General features: G+C 43.9%; 1 protein-coding gene across 1 annotated transcript; it reads right to left on the reverse strand.

Moving 5' to 3' along the window:
- Window positions 1-2,250: 2,250 nt before the first annotated feature.
- On the reverse strand, window positions 2,251-17,631 carry EIF3B (eukaryotic translation initiation factor 3 subunit B). The gene is made up of 19 exons (XM_036392634.1): window positions 16,873-17,631; window positions 13,557-13,749; window positions 12,410-12,529; window positions 12,261-12,318; window positions 11,463-11,591; window positions 10,290-10,447; window positions 9,564-9,695; window positions 9,398-9,464; window positions 9,254-9,300; window positions 8,294-8,504; window positions 7,666-7,738; window positions 7,077-7,199; window positions 6,823-6,901; window positions 5,859-5,997; window positions 5,537-5,662; window positions 4,977-5,054; window positions 4,349-4,457; window positions 3,863-3,980; window positions 2,251-2,821 (listed from the first exon to the last, which is right to left on the reverse strand). The coding sequence occupies exons 1-18, from the start codon at window positions 17,330-17,332 to the stop codon at window positions 3,877-3,879; spliced, it is 2,406 nt and encodes an 801-aa protein (XP_036248527.1). The 5' UTR covers window positions 17,333-17,631; the 3' UTR covers window positions 2,251-2,821; window positions 3,863-3,876.
- Window positions 17,632-20,315: the final 2,684 nt, after the last annotated feature.

A 20,315-nucleotide genomic window follows, 5' to 3' on the forward strand; every position in this document is an offset into this window, starting at 1 on the left:
CCTTTTGTATTCATTATTTATTGACTGTAAAGGAGTCAAAGCTCATAAAAGTTACAGCAAGGCTTAGTGAAAAAATATTAGAATTTAACAAGTTAAAACTTAGTATAGCAAGGGACCAAAATTTGTTCTGTGATGTTGCATTAAGGGCTGTAGATGGTTAAAAGGTCATGAGAATATTTATTACAAGTATTACAGATTCAAAATAAAGACATGGTGAAGACTAGCTCAGGATTACATGAATTGGCCCGGTTAATCCTGCTATTTAAGAACAATCATTAAAAACACTTCATACAATACTTAAACAAAACCAAGGAGAGATACTATCTTAATGCTTAAGGTTCATTTCCTTTCCCACCCAAATTCTGGACCCTTAAGGGCACTCAGTGGAGGAACAAGTGCTGTGGGAAGCCTTTTCCCCCACCATACACAGCTTTAGACAGTACCTACAAACCTGCTTCTGCTTTGGCCATCCTCTGAAGCCCTTCCAAAGGCACAGGCTGAGAAGCAGTGGCAGAGAGCTCAAAGCTACACAGATGGATTCAATCCCACAGGACCCTCCTCCCTGCTCCACCTCCCAGTGCTATTCCAAGAAATGGCAAAGAGGAAAATTTACCAAGTGCATTCCCATAAAGCAATTTCAGTAGCACATAATTTACAAAAGGCATGTGAAGTAAGAAACACTAGAGAAAAGATGAAGTAATTGAAGGGAGTGATGTCAGAAATGCCAGTGTTAGATGAGAAAAGGCCTGAACTGATGATCAGTACAAGACCTCATCAGCTTCCAAAGCTGCTGCAGGAACAATTTTGGATGCAATTCTTGAGTTGTTGTTTTCCTCCACTGATGATCCACACTTCAGAGAAGCATCTTAAAGAGAACTCAATTCATTCAACACTGGAATTATATTCAATTACTTAGAGAACAGCCAGGAATAAAACATAGTAGCCTATGAAACCTTCACTGCGTGGAGACAGGCTAAAAAACCTTCCAGCTCAATTTGTGATTCAAAAAATGGTTGAGATGTCAGCTCTTCCCAACAAAAAGGTCATAAAAATGATTCCTACTAAGCTAGTTCAAGCCATCATTCTTTACCACGAGGGTGGGGAGGCCCTGGCACAGGGTTCCCAGAGCAGCTGTGGCTGCCCCAGCCCTGGAAGTGCCCAAGGCCAGGTTGGATGAGGCTTGGAGCAACCTGGGATAGTGCAAGGTGCCCCTGGACAGGCTTTAACATCCTTTCCAATCCAAACCATTCCATGATCACCAGAGAACTTAGTTGTGCTCTAAGTGTTTCTAGAAAAAATATTTCCTTCCAGTCTAGTTGATAAATGAGGCATGGAAATACTGTGGAGTAAACTTTAATCAACTGTACCTGTTGGATTATGAATGAACAAATGCAGAAAATTGGAAATCAATACAGACTTTTGGAAAAACAACACATGCTGGGTAAAGAGTGAATTGTTGGAACTCAGTCAGTAACATTTATGGGAAAATAATTTTGAAAGCTTCCTGGTGAAGAGGACATGGGAGTTAATTGGGGCATTTGTGCATTGGCCATCACAGCCAATTTACCTGATGACAAAATGAGTGCTGAGAACATCCCTGTCCCTTGGCCACCTGCAGCTGAGTGGGGCTGCCCTGTGCCCAGAGGGCCTCCCACTCCAGAGCCATCCCACCCTGCTGTAGAAGTGAGCCCTGGGTTTAAGGAAAGCCAGTCAGAAGTGCTCACCCTGGCAATTTCCCTGCCCAGTCCAGGAGAGAAAACAGGAACATCCTCATTCTCCAAAGGCAAGGAACAGGCCAGCCTCTCTCACTGCTCTGCTCACAAATAAAAATACAGAGAAGCTGCTGCACCAGCTCTGGGTACAGTTCTCCATCCTGAGCCTGGAGGGCTTTGGAAATGAAACAGGTACTGTAAGAGGGGGAAAAAAGCACAGAGCAGTGCTTTGAAGTCTGCAGTTTTCACTAGTAAGATACACTAACCCAGTAACTCCTGAGGATTTTATCAGTTTGCAAATGGTTTCATTTCATTTTCTAGTCACTCCACCACCATGGTCAAGGTGACAGATTAATGAGCTGTACCATAGTGTAAAAAACCAAGCAAGCACAACACAAAGCCAGAGGGGCGATGAGGAACCGAGATCTGAAAAAAATCCCAAGGAACCATTAGCCAAAACACTCTCTTATTACTGGGTGATGATTGACTTGGATCATTCAGGGAAAGATTCCTTACAAACAACACGTAGCCAGCCTGGTTTTAGTACAGGTCTGCTTTTATTTCCATATTCAGCTCTTTGAGGGAGACATCCTTTCACAATCTGAAAGGAGGAGGGTATAGCCCGCTGTAGTGCTGCTTCAGCACACTAAAACACATCATACAGAAAATGGTTCTGGTGACTTTGCCCCAACCCAAATGAACACCTGTCCATGCCCTGGGGGCACAGAGAGAGTCCTGGAACCCAAACATTGCGTGTGTGAGACAGGGGTGCACTGGTGAATCTCACCTCACTGGCACAAGGCGAAAACTGCCAGCTGGCAAGGACTGCACAGGAGTGGGGAAGTAAATACTGGTAGTAGTGGATTTAAAAAGAAAAAAAAAATAATAATCAAACCCTAGAAAAAAAATAATATAAATTTAAAAGCAGCGCCTTTCCAGTATCTCACTGCAGCAGGCAGCAAGACTTAAAGGCACTACAATGTGTCAGAATGGAGAGAATCTGGTGCATCCACCCTTCCAGAGTGCAAGAATATGGATTAAGAATTCCAAAGTTGATACAGGCTTTTGGAAAACAAACAAACTTCTCTTCAGCACGAGATCTGGTGGAGCTGCAGAAAAACAACAAAGAGAGGTGAGTTAGTTACGGTGCTTTTGTACAAACAGCTCAACCTCAGAAGCTCAGCTGGTGAAAGGCTACACCAGCTTGTGTTTCACCTCCTCCTAAACTCATGTGGTTTAATCCATGCACTAAGCAGCTTCTCTCCCTCTTCCTTCCAGAAAAAGATCTCCCATGTATGGAACACATAAACTAGACCAAAATACAGTCAAAGCTCTCAAGGCTATTATTTTTCTACAGCTCCAAGAGGCACTGCAGGGTGACTTACAGCTGCATATTTCCAGTCTCCCCTTCCTCTTCCTCAAGCAAGATCATAAACATGACAGAGCAGGAACTCTGCAAGTTTTAAATCCTGTCTATGTCTGTGAAAGTATTTTTCCTCCTCAATACCATGTCAAGCTCACTAAAGGACATCTCATACAACAGGGGCTGGAAGTACCCTCCATTGTAAGAATTCACAAGAAGGAGCTGGGAAAAACACGGAATTAAATACAAGATTTCCCAGCAAGCCATGCAAATCAGTACACAAAAATCTGCTATCACGTGACCTCTATCCAACTTTTCTAAAAAATAATAACTGAATTAATGCAGGTATTTAAACATAATCTCAAAATTTTATCAGCCCACAGACAAATGCTGTATAATATTTAATACCGTATTTAAACTCTGTCCAGTCTTGGACTAACATGCAAATCTTCCAAAAGGCAAAATTCTGATCTCATACCAACTACAATTCCTCCTACTGACAGAACTTACAGGTTTGCTACACTGTGTTCACAGGCTGCCCCTGACTCTGCTGGGGGTTTGATTCCTCTGGCAAGACAGGATTTATAGAGTTAATCTACTCACAATTTTGACTGTCTACAATTACTTTTTACAAAAACTTATCTTTCCTAGCCACAGAAAAAACATGAATCAACTCAGAGAACACCACATTCACCAGTGCCACAGACAGACCTAAATCCCTAAAGCAAATTATCAACTCTATAGCAATAGTTGACAGAGAGTTTCTCTCAGAGTTATGGTATCTTACCACAGTTTTATTAATTACTCTGGTTCTGCAAGGGTAATAATTTCTTCATTGATAAAAAATTCCACAGTCTCCTCCTCCCAGTCATCGACATTGCTGTCCAGCTCATCTGTGTCTACCCCTGCAATGGAGAAAACATCAACACTGAACACAACAAACAAGGCAGCAATGGAATGATTTGATGCTCTTGGCAGAAAGCCCTTAGACCAGCAGTGAAACAAGAAGTAAAGAGGTATTTGGTGCTTTAAATCCTAATCAGTGATATCCAAGGCATTACTGTCTCCTACTACAGTTTTATCCCACGGTCAAGCCAATGCCTTTTTTCCCCTCTTAAATCCTGCCACGATTCAGGATAAAAAGTACAAAAACCTCCAGAGAACACAGGACTGGCTTTAGCAGGAAGCAGAGGGAGAAGAGAAGGGGCTGAGGGGCCCCATGCCCCTCTGAAGGAGGAGCTGCTGTGGCTCTGCCCAGCCCTGTCTGTCTCACCCCCGCGCAGCTCCAGGCGCTCGTTGCGCTGCTCCATGTACAGCTCTTGTGCCATCTTGCGGTACTTCCTGAACTCCTCCATCATCGTGCGCCGCCGCTCCACCAGCTCCTGCAGGCCACAGAGGGATCTTCAACCAACCTCCCCCTGCACCAAACCCACCCCAGGGCTCTTCAACCTCCCCCTGAACCAAACCAAACCCACCCCAGGGCTCTTCAACCTCCCCCTGAACCAAACCCACGCACCAGGCATGCTTGAGTGAGGCAACTTTGTTCTCATAAACAACTTCTACTGACTTAGAAGAAACAAGATTCTCTTCTCTGATCAGAATGCTATTTTGGTGAGGTGTCCTTTTTTCTAATTGAAAGAGCTTTTCTTAATTTAAATACTGGCTAATGCAGCAATGTGCAAAGAACTCCAAAATGTTACCACCTTTGCTTAATGACGTAACACCAGTTCCTCTCCAGACTCTTTACAGTGGCACCTCTCTGAACTATCCATTGGACTAATTCTAACCATCTGGATCAAATGAACACTTGTGATACAGGAAATGCAACTTATATATCACCAGTACAAACTAAGGATAGGCTACAAGAGTTTCATCTAGAATATATTTCAAAAGTGTCTTGCCTTTGAAGCTTTGGACTGGCTCAGACGATCCTTCTGCTCAAATATCTTGGAGTATTTCTTCAGGTCCTTCTTAATTTGCTGTGAAACAGGAAATTTTATTTCAACTGGAGTTTCAGGCTAGCAATTACAACCATCATCTTCTCTAAGCACTCCTTTGGTAGGCCTAAGCAGGCTATGCCCTTCTGAAAAACATCTCTCTGCTAGGCAATTTCCTTTCACTATAATTTTGTGCCTCCTGGCTTATAGATCATACAAGCACTTCTGTACACATACAACTAGCAAGGTCTGAAGAGCAAAATTCAATTTACTCTTCTTTATACCCTTTCATCATACCCTAACTTCAAGAACAACCGGTAATCACTTCTATTTTGAGCTTATAATAATACAGTTAATATCTGCAGACATTCCTAGAAGTGAGGTCCCACACAGCAATGTGTTTATTCACACATTCAGGGCAAAAGGCAGTTGTGTAACAAACCTCATCCCCAAGAAGAGGGAGCACACCAAATATGCTTTATGCCCCAAATCCATGTCAGCACAAAGTCCCTGGAGTGCCCTACCTTTATCTGATCCTCACTGAGCAGGGTGGCTGGTCGTGGTCTCCAGAGCAGCTGACAGAACCTGTCTTTGTTGTTTTTCTGAAGCAGACGGCCTTGGAAAGTCCATAACCAATATGCATTGTCCACCTGGAAGAGCAAAGCAGCAGCTCAGCCAAAATAAGCTTTAACTTAACAGTAGAGTGCTCAGAAATAATGTTTAAAATTGTAGTGGAGGTTAAGTCATTTGACCAGTGACAGGGTTCATTTTCTCTTCCTAATCAATAACCCTTTCCAAAACCACTGGAAGAGCAAGCAGGGGTGGGGGAAAGAGGTGCATCAGTACCTTGTGGCTCCACCAAGACACAGAGGTGACAATGTATCTGCCCGTGGGGTCCCACTCCACGTCCGAGGCCGTGTAGTGCTCGGCAATGTTCATCATGGTGCAGTCAGATGTGTCAACAAAGGCTAAGGCACCATTCATGCTGCACAGGTGAAACAGGACATTGCTTTACACAGCAGCACAGCCTGGGCTTTGAAAAACATGCCACAAGCTGCATCTCTACAACTCCTCATTGCAAACAAAGTCTCAGAGCAGCCAAGAGAGCAGCCAGGGTTCTGCCAGTCTCTGTGGCTGGAAAGGAAGGCAGTGGATAAAAACAAAATGCCACATAAGAATGACACTTCTGTTTCTATGTTCAGGGACCCATAAGAATACAAATAAATGGGTTAAAGTCACTGTAAAAACATACTCTGGGCAAGCTACAGCCAAAGTTTAACAATCATATGCTTAGACATAGTAGTGAAGAAGACATTAAAGAAAAGATTTCTAAGATGAACAGCAGTGTTTGTTTAAAAGCACATGAAAGCAAATATTACTTGACTGATTGACAACAATAATTTTCACTTGCTCTAAAGTGGAACTTCCTTGATAATTCTTTCACAAAGCAGCACTGTCAATAACAGGTATTGCCCATGAAAGGGCACAAGGCAATGACAACAAATGCATCACAAGAGCCATAAGCATGTCCAAACTGGATTGGCTCAGTCAGTATTTAACTTAAACAGCTGAAGGTGTTTCTAAAGATCCACTTTTCTGTTGAAAAATGCATTCTTCACCTGGTGTGGCAAAAATAGGAAGTGAAAGCTGCAAAGGACTAAGATACATCATGAAGTGCATCTCTGCTCTGCCTTTGCTTTTGCACAGCTCAATCAGGATTACAGCAATCAGCATTGTCAGGGACACCAAACACTTCTTGGTGAGATACTGTAGTTCTTTACCTCTTTTAAAATCAATGTTCAACACTCACCTTCTGAGGCCAGCCAACACCACAAACTGCCCCTGGGGACTCCAGAATATCGTGTTTGCCTGCTGTTTGTCAAAAGTCTCTGAAAAGAAACAAGGCAAATTCAGAAAGAGATCTCAATCCAATGCCATCAATTACATGCATCAACCCCACTAATTTCTCACAAAACATCACAAACAGATGCAATTTTGAGTTTATAGCATCTATCACCATGCAAAATGTTTAGTATCTGCACTTTTCACTTGTTTTTCACTTACTTATGAGTTCTATTTTCCCGTTGTTTTTCACATGGTAAAAGGAAACTGAAATTCGTGGAGTTTCTCCATGCAATACAGCAAACTTGCTTCCATTTGGTTCCCAAGCAAAGGCTATGATGCTTTCTGTAACAAGAGAAGCCAAAACTCTGTTAAAGGACAATAGAAACCTCTAATTTCAAGTAGTTACCAAAGAAAACCAAGATATTGAAGAGAGAGAACCCATCAGTTAACAGACTTTCTTTTAAAACACAGGTTGATAAGGCAATTGCAGGGAGTTAGGGGAAATGTTTCTAACTATAGCTGTAGGCCTTCCATCATCTACAAAATACATTGCTATTATCAGCCCTATCATTTTGATTAATACCAGACTTTCAGTTCTGTCATTTTTCCAGTCAGTCATAAGTACGAACAACAACAGAAGTTTTGATTTCTCATTTTTACATGAGACATTCTGCAACATCAAAACCCCACTCTTTTCCAAAGGGTTAAATTCCTAATTATGTCAGGTGTTGACAAGAATTTCTAAGAAAGACACAAGCATCTCTGCAGAAAAGTTCAAGCTCAAAAGTAAGGAAATACTTGGCATTACCTTTCATTTCCACCACATCCACTGGCACCTGTTTCTCTCTCATGCGGAATATTTCAAAGTTGGTCACTACTCCCTGTGAAGGCCAAAATCAGCTCATTACCAGCACAAAAACAACAGAGTAAATAATTTTATCACTAGGCACAGAAGGACAACTCCTCAATTAGCCTGTTAGGACACAGGATGAGAGTGAGTCAAGGTTTATTCCTTTCATGAGAGCAGATAAATACAATATACCTCCTTACCAAAAACATTCTCAATTTGTTCTGATAAAGAATAACTTCAGAATTGTAGAAAAGCATTTATCTTTTTTCAGACTGTTATAAAATTTAATTAAAACAGATGAACATGTGGCACATTATGCAGCTTGACCTACATGTTGTTCAACAGCTGCTTAATTGTGATCAGGAGAGGAGGTAAGGCACAGACCTCACAGAGACCAAGAGGCCACTGAAGTCAAATCAAATTCTGGTTGCAAACACTACATACATTTTGCTTTCCACATGCTTCAAATCCAAAGGGAAAAAATTAAAAATAGCTTTGACATAATATAATTTACACTGCCTTTACTTAAAGACAGTACTGCAAGAAAAGGAAGCAGCTTTTCCCAGTAAGATCAGAAGCCATGTACCTGTGTGCCTTTGGGAGTCCTGTCCACCTTCACACACAGGTAGTCCCCGTTCTTCTGCCAGTGCAGTTTGCAATCCACTACGTTGAACAAATTCCGCACACGAATTTCTTGTCTAGAAGGCAGCTGCATCAAAGTCACTCTTGCTGGGATGTCTTTGTCCTCAGGCACCCAGAAAGCAATTATGTTACCACCTGGAGACCATGAGAAGTCTCTACAGGAACAAAGTTAAAAATATGCCGTTTTAATTTTCAGTTGGATACTACAAGCAGAAAGCACTTTCCTCACAGTATCTGAATGTTGCAGACAAAGATCACCTCTCAGTAATAATAAAGACAGGCACAGATACATAACTCAGGGCAATTTAATAACAATACCTAAACAGATTTTTAAGCAGCTGTTTAAATTTGCTGTATCACCAATGTTGTCTCACCAGTACATCTCACCAAAGAGCAGGGGTTGCACACAGAGTAACTGCTAAAGATCTAAGAACAAATGAGCCAAAAAAAATCCCTACTAAATTACCATGGAGACCATCTTCTTGCACCTGGGTACACTTAATTTTCTTGCTGCTTTACAGAGATGTACTTTAAAAACTCTCACAGGAGTCAATGTGTCTTGTGCAGACACAGCACACTGCTCTAAGCCAGCACAACCACCTTGTTAGGGAGATATTCCCTAATAAACTGCATTCCAGTCTGGTTTTGTAGACAAGGAACAGAATTCCTAAGATGGATTAAGCAGTACCACAAAGAGGATTTCAAAGCACAGACTCTACCAAGTGTGGTCATCAACAAGTGGAGAGTTTTCCATTTCTTTTTGCCACTTTGTCTAATTTGACCACGTCAACATGTAAAGCTCTTTGCTCCAGGCAACATAAAGATTGCTCTTGCCATAACAAATCCCCAGACTAAAAGATTCCAGCTAAAGAGCACAGTTATGATTCCAAGGGAATAAACTCACCTTATCCCATTGATTTTCAAGCTCTTTTTGTCCAACAAACCCATAGACTAAAATGAGAAAATGATGAATTTTCAAGTTAGTAACACTCTTACATTTACACATGTATTTCTACTCTCATTATTATGCAAAAAAGAAAGAACTTACTGGTGTTTCATAGATGCTGAGGGTATCTGAAGTCATTCGAGCAAAGAATTTACCATCATGACTCCATCTAAGCAAGCAAGAAAAAAAACATGAAATTGGAACTGCCTTTTTATTAAATGAAGTCTGAGACCACAACTCTCTACTCTAATTCTGCTTCTCAACCTACTTAAAAATAGGCCAGTGAGCTGAGTTTTCACAGTGGAATCCTCTCTTCTTTTGGCCAGTCAGAATATCCCAGATGATGATAGCCTGAGGGTCATCCTGTGTGTCCATCAAAGGGCTGAAGGTCACTAAATACCTACAAAATAAATAAACCAATTCATTATTGAAACTTCATCTAATATGTCAGTACCATTTCATTCAAGTAGTATTTAAATACCAGGCACTTTTAAACAGCAGTTTCTCTAATGGGATTTTTCAGGGGAGGGAAAAGTAAGAACAGGATGAGAAAGGAGGAGAAAGTTTCCCTGGCATCCCTCTGGCTGAAAAGGTTCCAGATTTATGTACAAGTCCTCCCATGTTGATGTTACAAGGGAGGGGAACTCACCAAATACACTGTTATATAGTTTTGACATGAGAATAACATCAGTTTCCAACTAAACACAAATTATTGACCTTATCCAACCCAAAGTACAGGGATGCTGGGCTTCTCCATTGAAAGGTAAATAATCTCTTTAAAACAAAAAAGCATAAAATTAGTCTGCTTCCTAATGTGTTACTTGAAAACTCAAATGAAATGCATCTCAGTCCTGAAATTATTTTATCCTTCTCTCCAGAGCTCTTTAATGTTAAAAAAAATCTTAAGAAATTAATTTCAGCACTCCAGATTTGGAGTGCAGCTCATGCCTCATGCTTTTGACTGCTTAGCCCAAACCAACATCATGCTCTGTACCTTTCACAGGGTGAGAAGTCAATGAGCTGCACTCCTTGGTGACTAAACCTTTGAATCTGCTTGAACTTCTCTCCACCCCAGAGAGCAATGCCCCTCTGGTGGAACGTAGCCAGGTAGGTGCCTTTGGGGGACCAACGGACGTAGGTCTCTGTCCACCTCTGGATTTAAAAAAAAAAGGACATACAAAAGTTTATTTTCATGCTGTGTCCCTGGAAGGGAAAGAATTAATGCATGGCTTGTAGCAGCACATTTTGTAAATCCCTTTACTAAGTGAAGATGCCAGGATGTGTGATAACTGTGGAGTTTTATTTCATGCACACAATGTACAGTACTTATTCTTCAGGTTCAAAATTGTCAATTGAGACCTTTTCAACTTACAGATCACCAAAGAGGTTTTTCAGGAACAGTGACATCCTTTGTGCAATAACAAACCCATCTAACACCCTGGATTTCCTTCTTTCAGTCTTAATCCTTCTTCAGATGAACATACTGTTCTTAAAAGTAAGGGTAGGTATTTTGAATTTCTGAACAACTGGACCTTCAGCTTAGAGAGATCTCAGCAATAGAGACCACAGCCAGAGACCATGGTGATGAGCAAATTCTCACCATCTCAGAGCCAACTTCCTCCTACTGAAATGCACAATGGTTATTAAGGAAAATGCTCCTGGGTCCTAACAGTTCCCAGCAAGTCCAGTGCCTGCAGCAGACAGGCAGACTAACTCTCCCTTTTTTATGCCATTACCAAACCAGCTATTCCTCTTTAACACCTCTGTGGTCAGCACAAAAGCAAGGAGTCATCTGAAGTAGCAAATATAAGCACATATTCAGCTGGAATGAATAGTGCTCCTCAAACTCTGACTTTGCATTCTCAGGTCTTTCTGAATCACCTATAACAGAGAGATGAAGGAAACTAATGGGCATCATAGACCAGTTATAGAAAAAAAAAAAAACAAACACCACCACAAACTCTTAAAAAGTTCACTTCACAGTTCTCTTACCAAAGCAGCTAAGTCTAATTCTAAAGGATGTGGTTTCACCACTCTTCACAAGGAAAGAAAAATATTTCAGCAGTGGGAAAAAGCCTTTTGTTTCTCAATTAAAAAAGCTGCAATATCATAAAATGAAGGAGATTGCAGAAACACTGCCAATCTCCAGCACTTCCAGGACACTCACTGCTCTGTCCTCAATTTGAACAGGTTCCTTGATGTCATTCCAAAAAATGGATGTCCGGTCTCCTGACTCAAAGATCACACTGTACTGATCCCTGCAATCAGGGTCTTCCAACCAGTATCTGAGATTCCCCTGAGAAAAACACAGCAAAAGACTGTTAGTGAGTCCAAGGCTAAGTCAGCAAGTTCCACTAATTAGTATCTTCCACTAATTAGTAACTTCCACCTGGCAGGTGGAAGTTGATCTTACCAGAGAGTGCAACTTCGGGGTCTTACCACTGCAAACAAGTTTTTGAAGTGAAATTAAACAATCCCAATTACTGGATGCTGGAGGCTGAGAGCACACCATAAACAGGTGGACCTTCAAGGTGTTTTGATGATGTTTAATACTTATTTTAAACAGGAAGTAATTTGGTTTTTAAAGAAAAAGCAAACTATTGTTTCTTCCACCAGCCTATTTACAAAGCAACCAGTAACAAACACCAAAGTTTGCCTCAAACAATTGAGAATATAAAAAGATGCTTTTTAAAATCTATTTTTAAATGACTTGTGCAAAATTATTATTCACTCTTAAATAATAAGAGTAAATTAAGCTTCACACTATGTGTAACTATTAAGCAGAAGCACTGAGTTCCTCCCATCACTGCATGATGGTGAGCATGAAGGAACAGAGCATGTGATCAGCACTGCTATTTACAACACATTAACACATGGTTTCTATTTTCATATGGACATTTCAGCAATGAAGTAACCATTTAATATTTAGCTGAATATTCTTTCCACTTTTCCAAAAATTCCTTACCAAATCCTTAAATGGCTGTTTCTCAGGGATTTCCCACTCATCACTTATTGTCATGTACCTGAAAGAGCAATTTGGTTGGTTACAGTCCATGCAGGCACTCAGGATTAGAATCCCCAAATTTACAGATAACACACAGTTGCTGTACTCACTTATCAAAGTCAGTGAAGAGGTTAACTCTGAAAGTGTGCTGCTTATCCAGTTTGTATCCATCTGCATTCTTCACAGCATCCACAGCATGGGAGGGAGACATGTACTCCAGGAAGATGTACCTGCAAGGAAGGAAAATCAAAGTAGAAGACATTATTGACTACACAACAGGCTCAAAATAAAGCAGAAACAATGGGGAGTAATTAAGAATTCAGTACAGAGCATCTACAAGATAACCTCTTGTCTTGTCCTTAACTAATTAGGGTCAACAGCAAATTAAACCCCATTCTGGCCACAGGCTCACACACATTTTTTAGCTCTCTAGGCCTGACCTCAGTTAATCTGATATCCTTTCTGAAATGGGCCAGACAGAGCAGTGAATGCAAGCTCAACACAACCAGGACAAGTGAGAGACAGGAACATGCAGGTTACATCCACAGCTCCTCCCAGCTGAGTAACAGGTCATGTTTAGGAATTGGAACTTGCTGTCACAGGCTTCTTCAATTTTTTTCTTTCAATGTTTTTCAATTACAGAACTCAGATTCCTTCTGGCCACTTAATCCAAGCTAGCTTGCAGTCCAGCAGACTCAAAACTAATGGTATCCTGAACATCATCAGTGTCTCAGATGTATGAACAGAGAGACAGAATAATTTTCAAGCTGACCTTATAGAAACAACAATCCCTCCACTCCAGAAAACTCTTTTATGACTTATAAAGTATGGATTCCTCCAATACTCAGAATATATGCTACAGATATTGACAATCTATTTTGCAACAAACAGGCCAGCCATTGCTACTAAGTTTCTAGCTCAAGAGGATCTTTAACTTCTAACCATAGCAGAAAACTAAGAAAAAACTCCCCACGTAGCACAGAAATTTGTCCCCAAACCCAGCCAAACTGTTTCCATAATTAATCCCCACCAGCCTCCACCATGGAGCCTAATGAGCTATTCATCTTCTCAGTTCCCTCAGGAACTTGTTTGTCACTGAGACTGATGTGAGGACTGCACAGGCTGAGGTAGAAGAAGGTGATGATAACAACTATGAGGTCACCATAAAAACTGGCCATAAAGTATTGACACTAAAAATCAAAGATAAGCCAGAGCTGTGTTTCAGTCCTTTTTCCAGTTGGAGTTATCATGACTTACCCTTTTGTTTTTCCATCTGCTTCTGGATAAAATTCATTGATAATTTTGCCAAACTTGGAGAATATTTTGTGGATGACATTCTTCAGTTTCTCCAGTCGGTCTGGTCCAACCTGGGGCACGTTATCCACGACAATCACAGAGTCTATTCCATCTGCCTCCTGTGGCTGATCTTTCAGGATGTCACCAAGCAGCTCTGCAAAGACAGCACAGACAGGAAAGTAAAGCACTGCTCACATCATGAAGGAGGGAAGACAAAGATAAAAAGAACTGTGAGAGGTAGAAAACAGGGAGACTTCAAGAAATTTCAAGAATCACTTAAGAAACTTGGTAGTGACTGAACCTTCTATCAGAAAAACAACTGAACAACAGCCCAACAGCACACCCTAAGTGACAGGATTATGTGGTTTCATGGCAAACTTAGAGCACCCAACTCTTGAAGTCTTTCCTAAAAACATACTTTACACACTGAGGTCGTCAATGCTTGCTCTATCAGTTTTTTTCAGGAGATGGAACTGGCTCACAAAGTCCCCAAAACTGACAATAGCACAGACAAATGCATGATTTACTACCTGACCTCTGACCAGTCCTCTTGCTCAAATTATAACCAGATGACTTTGATAAAGTAATGTAACCTGTACCTCCCAAGTTTTAGCGTAATTCAAAACTATCCACCATACTGGAAGTTCTGCCTGTCTCAGCATCACTGTAATTAAGAACTCACACTCCATCTAAACCTTTAATTAAGAACAAAAACGAAGGTCTAAGGCAAGACACTGAAAGCCATATTTAAGCTTTGTGAAGACAAGCACAGATCTTTTCACACTGGATAGTCTTTGAACTTATTAATTCCTGAATATCTGCAGAAAGCTTTAAGATTATGTGAAGATCACTATAAAGTACAAGACTACAGAGAAAATAAGTTCACACTACCATACCTTTGAATTAGATAAAGTCTGGAGAGTCAGACTATCTATAGCATGCACAGACTAAGAAACAAAATCCAAACACATGTAGAAAGACTTCAACTATGAGAACAAACTAAAAAAGGTGCTGTATATGCTGATATTTTGAAGACATTAGATTTTTGATGGTTTTGTAATTCAAGAAATATTTCTGCCCAGAAACATCACTGCAAAGATCTCCAGCAATGAAGAAATATGAGAAACATGCTTACTTTGAATTTCAAACTACTAAAAAGTTGCTTTCTACAACTTTAAGCTTCAACAGGTTATTACACATGAAGCTTCCCATTGATCTGGGGTAACATAAATCACAATTATTTAGCCCATTACCACCAAGATTAGGTAGCATCCACAGAATGTTGTTGTTTGTAATATTTATCACTCAAAAATATTATCTCCATGTGCATGCAGGAACTACAAATAACAATATAAAATATATAAAATGAAAGCCATGCCCCACAAGGACATTTCTACAGGAGTCTATTAGCAAAAGGAGAAAACCGAAGTAAACCACAAAAGGGTAATTTTTAAGGCTCCTTTAGCCATTTTTTTCATAGCCATTTCTCACAAAAGACTTTGTAGGCCAAGGAATGCATGTTTAGATGCCAGAGCAGCAATGCAACACCCTGTATTGAGTCAAAACTGTAACAAACTGAAGCCAAATTCCCAGCCTGTGCCCTGAAATTCCAAATTGTGAACAAAGGAATCTTCAAAGAGCAAGAAGCAGGTTCAGCCAGCTCCTGCTGCAGCCAGAAGGGAAGCAGGGTGTGGTGGGTGCAGGGCTATCTTCAGCTGGCAGCATTTTAAGGACCACTGTCATTATCTGAACTAAAGCCTCGCTGGTCCCTAAGTGGGTGTCCAACACATCCCTTCTGCTTTAACCCACACCAGCTGCTCTTCCATGCCGACATCTCCCGGGGAAAAGGAGAGGCAGCAAAGGATCTGAGATGTTCCAGGGCTGCAGCTGGTCTGTCTCACAGGTGTTCCTGAGCATCTGAGTTATCACAGCACTGGAAGAGCCTTGGCTTGGTCACACTGGGCTGCTTTTCTCCTTGGGAAGGCACCAGAATAATGAGAAAGAAGTAAGGAAGCTCAGCTAGCCATACACACAGATGGAAAGCCAGACCAGCAAGAGTGACTAAACCAAAACCCTGTAATTCAGCCACTAACACTGGATTTCAGACAGCTGAGAAGTTAACCAAATTAATTAACAGCAAAATAGGTGGGGATGGAAAATGTGCTCAGTTTCCAAGAAGGAACTGAACATAACAATCCTAAATGTACACAAAGTGTATTAAGCAGGCACTTAGCAAAAATAATCCAACTCCAAGGCAATTTTGCCAAAGTCTCTTTAAGAAACAAATGTAAAAGTTCAAAGAGCTGTTATACAGATTGCTAAACTGAGAACAGCAAACACTTCCTTAATCTAGGATATTTGGCTGCTGATTTAATAAACTAAACAAAGGACTGGAACACAAAAATGCACCTGCATCACCTGTATTCCACTGCCACTTGAGATAACTGGCTGATTTACAATCCTGTGCTTTAGAAACATTTTTCCACTTTTTATATGTGTAACAGACCCTAAAGACCCTAAAATAGCAAAAATACTGAACAATAATGGGGAAACAAGTACTTTTCCTATTCAAAAAACTAAGAAAATTTATCTGGAAAGACTCATCTGAAAAACACTACATTAGAGTTCTAAATTCTCTATTACAAGCCCATGTGTAACATTTATTGTCTGTGCAGTTACACGACAGCTTGGCCATTTTAAGGCAGTCAATATCCACTACTTTTAAAAGAGCCTGGGCTGACATTTTTAACTGCCAGAAACGATTTTTCTCTATTTTCCTGTCACAAAACACCTACACCACATCTTCACGAGCAGTAACTCTCCTCAATCCCTATTTACCTACGGATTTCATTCTGGGTGCATGGAAAAAACAAGAACGATGAAACATAATTTGTAACCACCACATCAACCATTTAAAACTTCTGTTTGTAGAGCTGAGTTTACAAAGGAAGGGAGACGAGCTGGTGATTCCACTCAGAGGGCAGCCCACACCTGAGGTGTAACAGCGGCTTTAAAACCACTTTGACAGCAGCTTTTAGAACAGCAGCGTGTGCGGGGCAGACATAACTCAGGAAGAAGATGATTTAAACTACACAAAGGTTTTAGAGCGGCAGCGTTGTGCGGGGCAGAGATAACTCATTAAGAAGATGATTTCCGAAGCCCAGCTCCGATGTGGGATGTGCAGCTGCCCCGCAGCCGGGCCGGGGGCTCGGGGCACGGCGTTCCCCGCCTCGGCCCCGGCTCCCCGGGGGCTCCCCTGGCTCCTCCCGTCCCGCACCTTCGTCGCTGATGTCGTCCACGAAGTCCTCGGGGTCGCTGAAGGAAATCTCATCCTCGGGCTCGGCCGGGGCGGCGGGCGCGGCCTCCCCGTTCTCCTGCGCCGCGCCGGGCTCGGCCTCGGCCGCCGCCTCGGACTTGGGCTCCGCCGCGGGCTCGGCCTCAGAGCCGGGCTCGGGCTCGGCCTTCCCGGGGCTCTGCTGCCCGGACGGCGGCTGCGGCTCGGGCGGCTGCTCGGGCTCGGCGGCGGCGGCGGGCGGCGGCTCGGGGGGCCCCGGCGGCGCCTGGGACTCGCCTCCCCCATCCTGCTCCTCATCCTCCTTCTCGTCCTCCTCCTGCTCCTGCTGCTGCTGCGGCGGCTCCGCGGGCGGCGGGGGCGCGTCCGTGTGCTCGGGCTCCTCGGCGGGGCCCTGCGCGCCGGGCGGCGCGGCGGCCGCGGGGCTCTCCTCGGTGTCCTGCATGGGGCGGCGGTGCTGCCCGGCCCGGGTGCGGTGCGCGGGTGTCGGTGCGCGGGTGTCGGTGCGGTGCCCGGTGTTCGCTGCGGACTCCCGGTGCCGGTCTCGGTCCCGTCCGGAGCGCGGCGGGGAAAGGCGGGGGAGGGGCGGGGCGGCTCCTACGGCCGGGCCATGTGCGCCAGGCCCAGCGGCCCGCGCGCGCCGGCGCCTACCAACGCGCGCTGGGCGAGAGGGGGATTGCTGTCCCCGCCGCCGCTCTCGCCCGCCGCCGCCTTCTCTCTCCGCCGCACACGGGCGATTCCAGGCGCCTTTGCCAGCCCCGGCTCTCTCCGCCAGCGGCGGCTTCTTCACCTTCTCACCCACTGCACGACTGCCACCCCTATTTCGTGACTGCTGTGGTTGCGCCCAAGATGGCGCCGCCTTCCATTCTACTGAGGTGGGGTCCGGCCGAACCATTTTTTGGGGGCGCCGCTACATTTAACTGCGCTGGCGCCCAGTGAAACCTCCTCCCTCAGCACACGTAGCTGCCAAGAGCTGCGCAGCAGGTGACAGGACAATGCCACGTGAAAGGACAGCGCACTGGCACGAAACTTCCCCTACGGCCCCCCTACAATGTTTCACTATGGCTTCGCCCGATGTCAGTCGGCGCGCGCGCGGGCGCTACCAAGTTGGTGTAGAGGGGGAGGCGCGCGGTGCTCCGCCGACATCGACGCGGTTGTGCTGGGGCGCGGCGAGGGCGGCGGGTCAGCGCCCCCCCTGCGGCGGCGGGGCCGTGTGGTAGGGCCCGGCGGTAGCGCCACATCAGCCGGGCGGGATGGCGGAGCCGAGAGCGGTGGGGGAGCTGAGGGCAGCCGCGGCTGGGCGGCTTCCGAGCGCTGGTTTATCCCACCGTGACCTTTGTGGGTTTTAAATAACATTTTTCCTGAGGTACAAGATGACAGTGGCCATGTTACGGCATCTCTGTCTGCCCCGCGAGAAGCCTTAAGGGCCGGTGACCTCCCGGTGCAGGCGGACACACAGGGCAGTGATCTGAGGGGTCACGGTGCGCGGTCCTGGCATTTTAGCGTGATTTTTAAATGGTTTCTGGACTGAAAGCTCTCCTCTCTTTATGTTGGCTACCAACATGACTGACCTGAGAGACGTGACCCCACATTATCGATTAAAGCACCGCATTCTGTCCCGGGCACCTCAGGCTGATGAGGATCACAAGAATACATGAAGTGTGACTTCTGCCACGATGTGTGTTTATATATACACATATATATAGTATATATTGTACATTCAGAGTGGATACATGCAGTGTGACTTCCGTCACCATGTGTGTGTATATATATTTATATAGTATATTCAGAGCGGCTCAGAGAACTTGGAATTTGCCTCGGATACCATCTTGAGGTGACAATTTTAGAGGAAAAAGTTCTCGAGTAATGGCTCATCTGTTCAAACTTAGAGACGAACACCTGCATTTTGAGTAGGATTTCTTTCTTTATCCCAATGCTTTCAATCAATCATCACAACAGACAATGCCAGCTTTAAAAAAAAAAAAAAAAAGGCAGAGCAGGTAGTATACAGGACATTTTAAAATTAGTCATCTATTGCAGCATCTTGGATGTTTTGAGAAGCTCTTCGGGCGGTGTTTGGGAAGCTGTCAGGCCAGCTGTGTAATGTTTCAGGGAGTCACACGATGGCATCCGAACTCCACTGCAGCTCCCCGGCTGAGTGTGTCCCTTCCCTGTGGAGGCAGCTCCCGTGAATGGAAACGATGACTGGCACTTGGGGCAGCAATTTTTTTCCCCTCGTTGCATCGTGGTAGCTGACAAGCCCCTGACTTCCCGGTCAGCCCCAGCACTGACTCTGAAGTGAACACAAAGTGCTGTTTCCTGCCATCACAGCCATGTGTGTTTCCAAATGTGAGGCAGGACACGGTCAATCCATGGTCCCAGCTGGGTCCTCAGTATTCCATGGCTCTTCCAGGGGTGTGCATGAGGTCTGGGTTGCTTTTGTTTCACCACTCCCACCGCTGTCTCTGTTGCTGGAATGTGCAATTTCTGCAGTTGCCCTTTTTCCTGTTTGCACTTTTCCAGTCCTTTGGTTAAGCCGTAGATCTGAACATTGGATTCTCCTTTCCCTGACTCTTTGCACTTTCCTCTACTTTTCAGCAACTTTTGATTTATCTGCTCTTCCTTCCTTCTCCTTTTCCTTTCTCTGTTGAAATTTCCCCTCAGTCCCTGCCCTATCTCACTGCTATTCTTTTTTCTTCTGGCCCTTACTCAGCAATCTGAGGGAGAGTGGAACAACTTTTAAAAACACAGATTTTGGCACTGGCAGCTGAAGCCTGTTCCTTTAAGTACTCCACATGCAAAACTCCCAATCAATGGGAAATTTGGGGGAAAAAAATCTTGCAGGAAAGGCTTTTTATAACACAGCTCTCCAACCAGCAGAGCCTCATGAATTTTATTGCGTGCAGGTGATCTGAGAATAGTGGAGCTGACAGCTCTGTTTCCTAAACTGAATTCTGAAGGAGTAAGCAAATTCTTGTATGAAATTTCATCTAATCCTGACAGGACGTGCCCAGAATGACACTCTGTGAGGCAGGGCCTGGGGTAGGGATTTATTTCTGCGTTGCTTTTGTCACCTGGAACCTGCTGGTTCAGCCCCACTCTGGTGAGACCCAGCTGGAGTCGTGCATCCAGCTCTGGGGTCAGCACAGCAAGGACAGGGAACTCTTGGAACAGCTCCAGAGGAGGCCACTGAGATGATCAGAGGGATGGAAAGGAAGGAAAGGCTGAGCAAATTGGGATTGTTCAGCCTGGAGAAGAGAAGGTGTCAGGGTGACCTGACTGTGACTTTTCAATACCTGAAGGGGCCTGCAAGAAAGATGGAGAGAGATTTTTACAAGATTTTTACATTATTTTAAATCAAAATGGAGTAGGTTTCATTAGATATGAGGAAAAAACTCTACCCCGTGAGGGTGGGCAGGCCCTGGCAC

The sequence above is a fragment of the Molothrus ater genome, chromosome 16, assembly GCF_012460135.2.
Source record: "Molothrus ater isolate BHLD 08-10-18 breed brown headed cowbird chromosome 16, BPBGC_Mater_1.1, whole genome shotgun sequence".
In the NCBI taxonomy this organism is placed as follows: Eukaryota; Metazoa; Chordata; class Aves; order Passeriformes; family Icteridae; genus Molothrus; species Molothrus ater.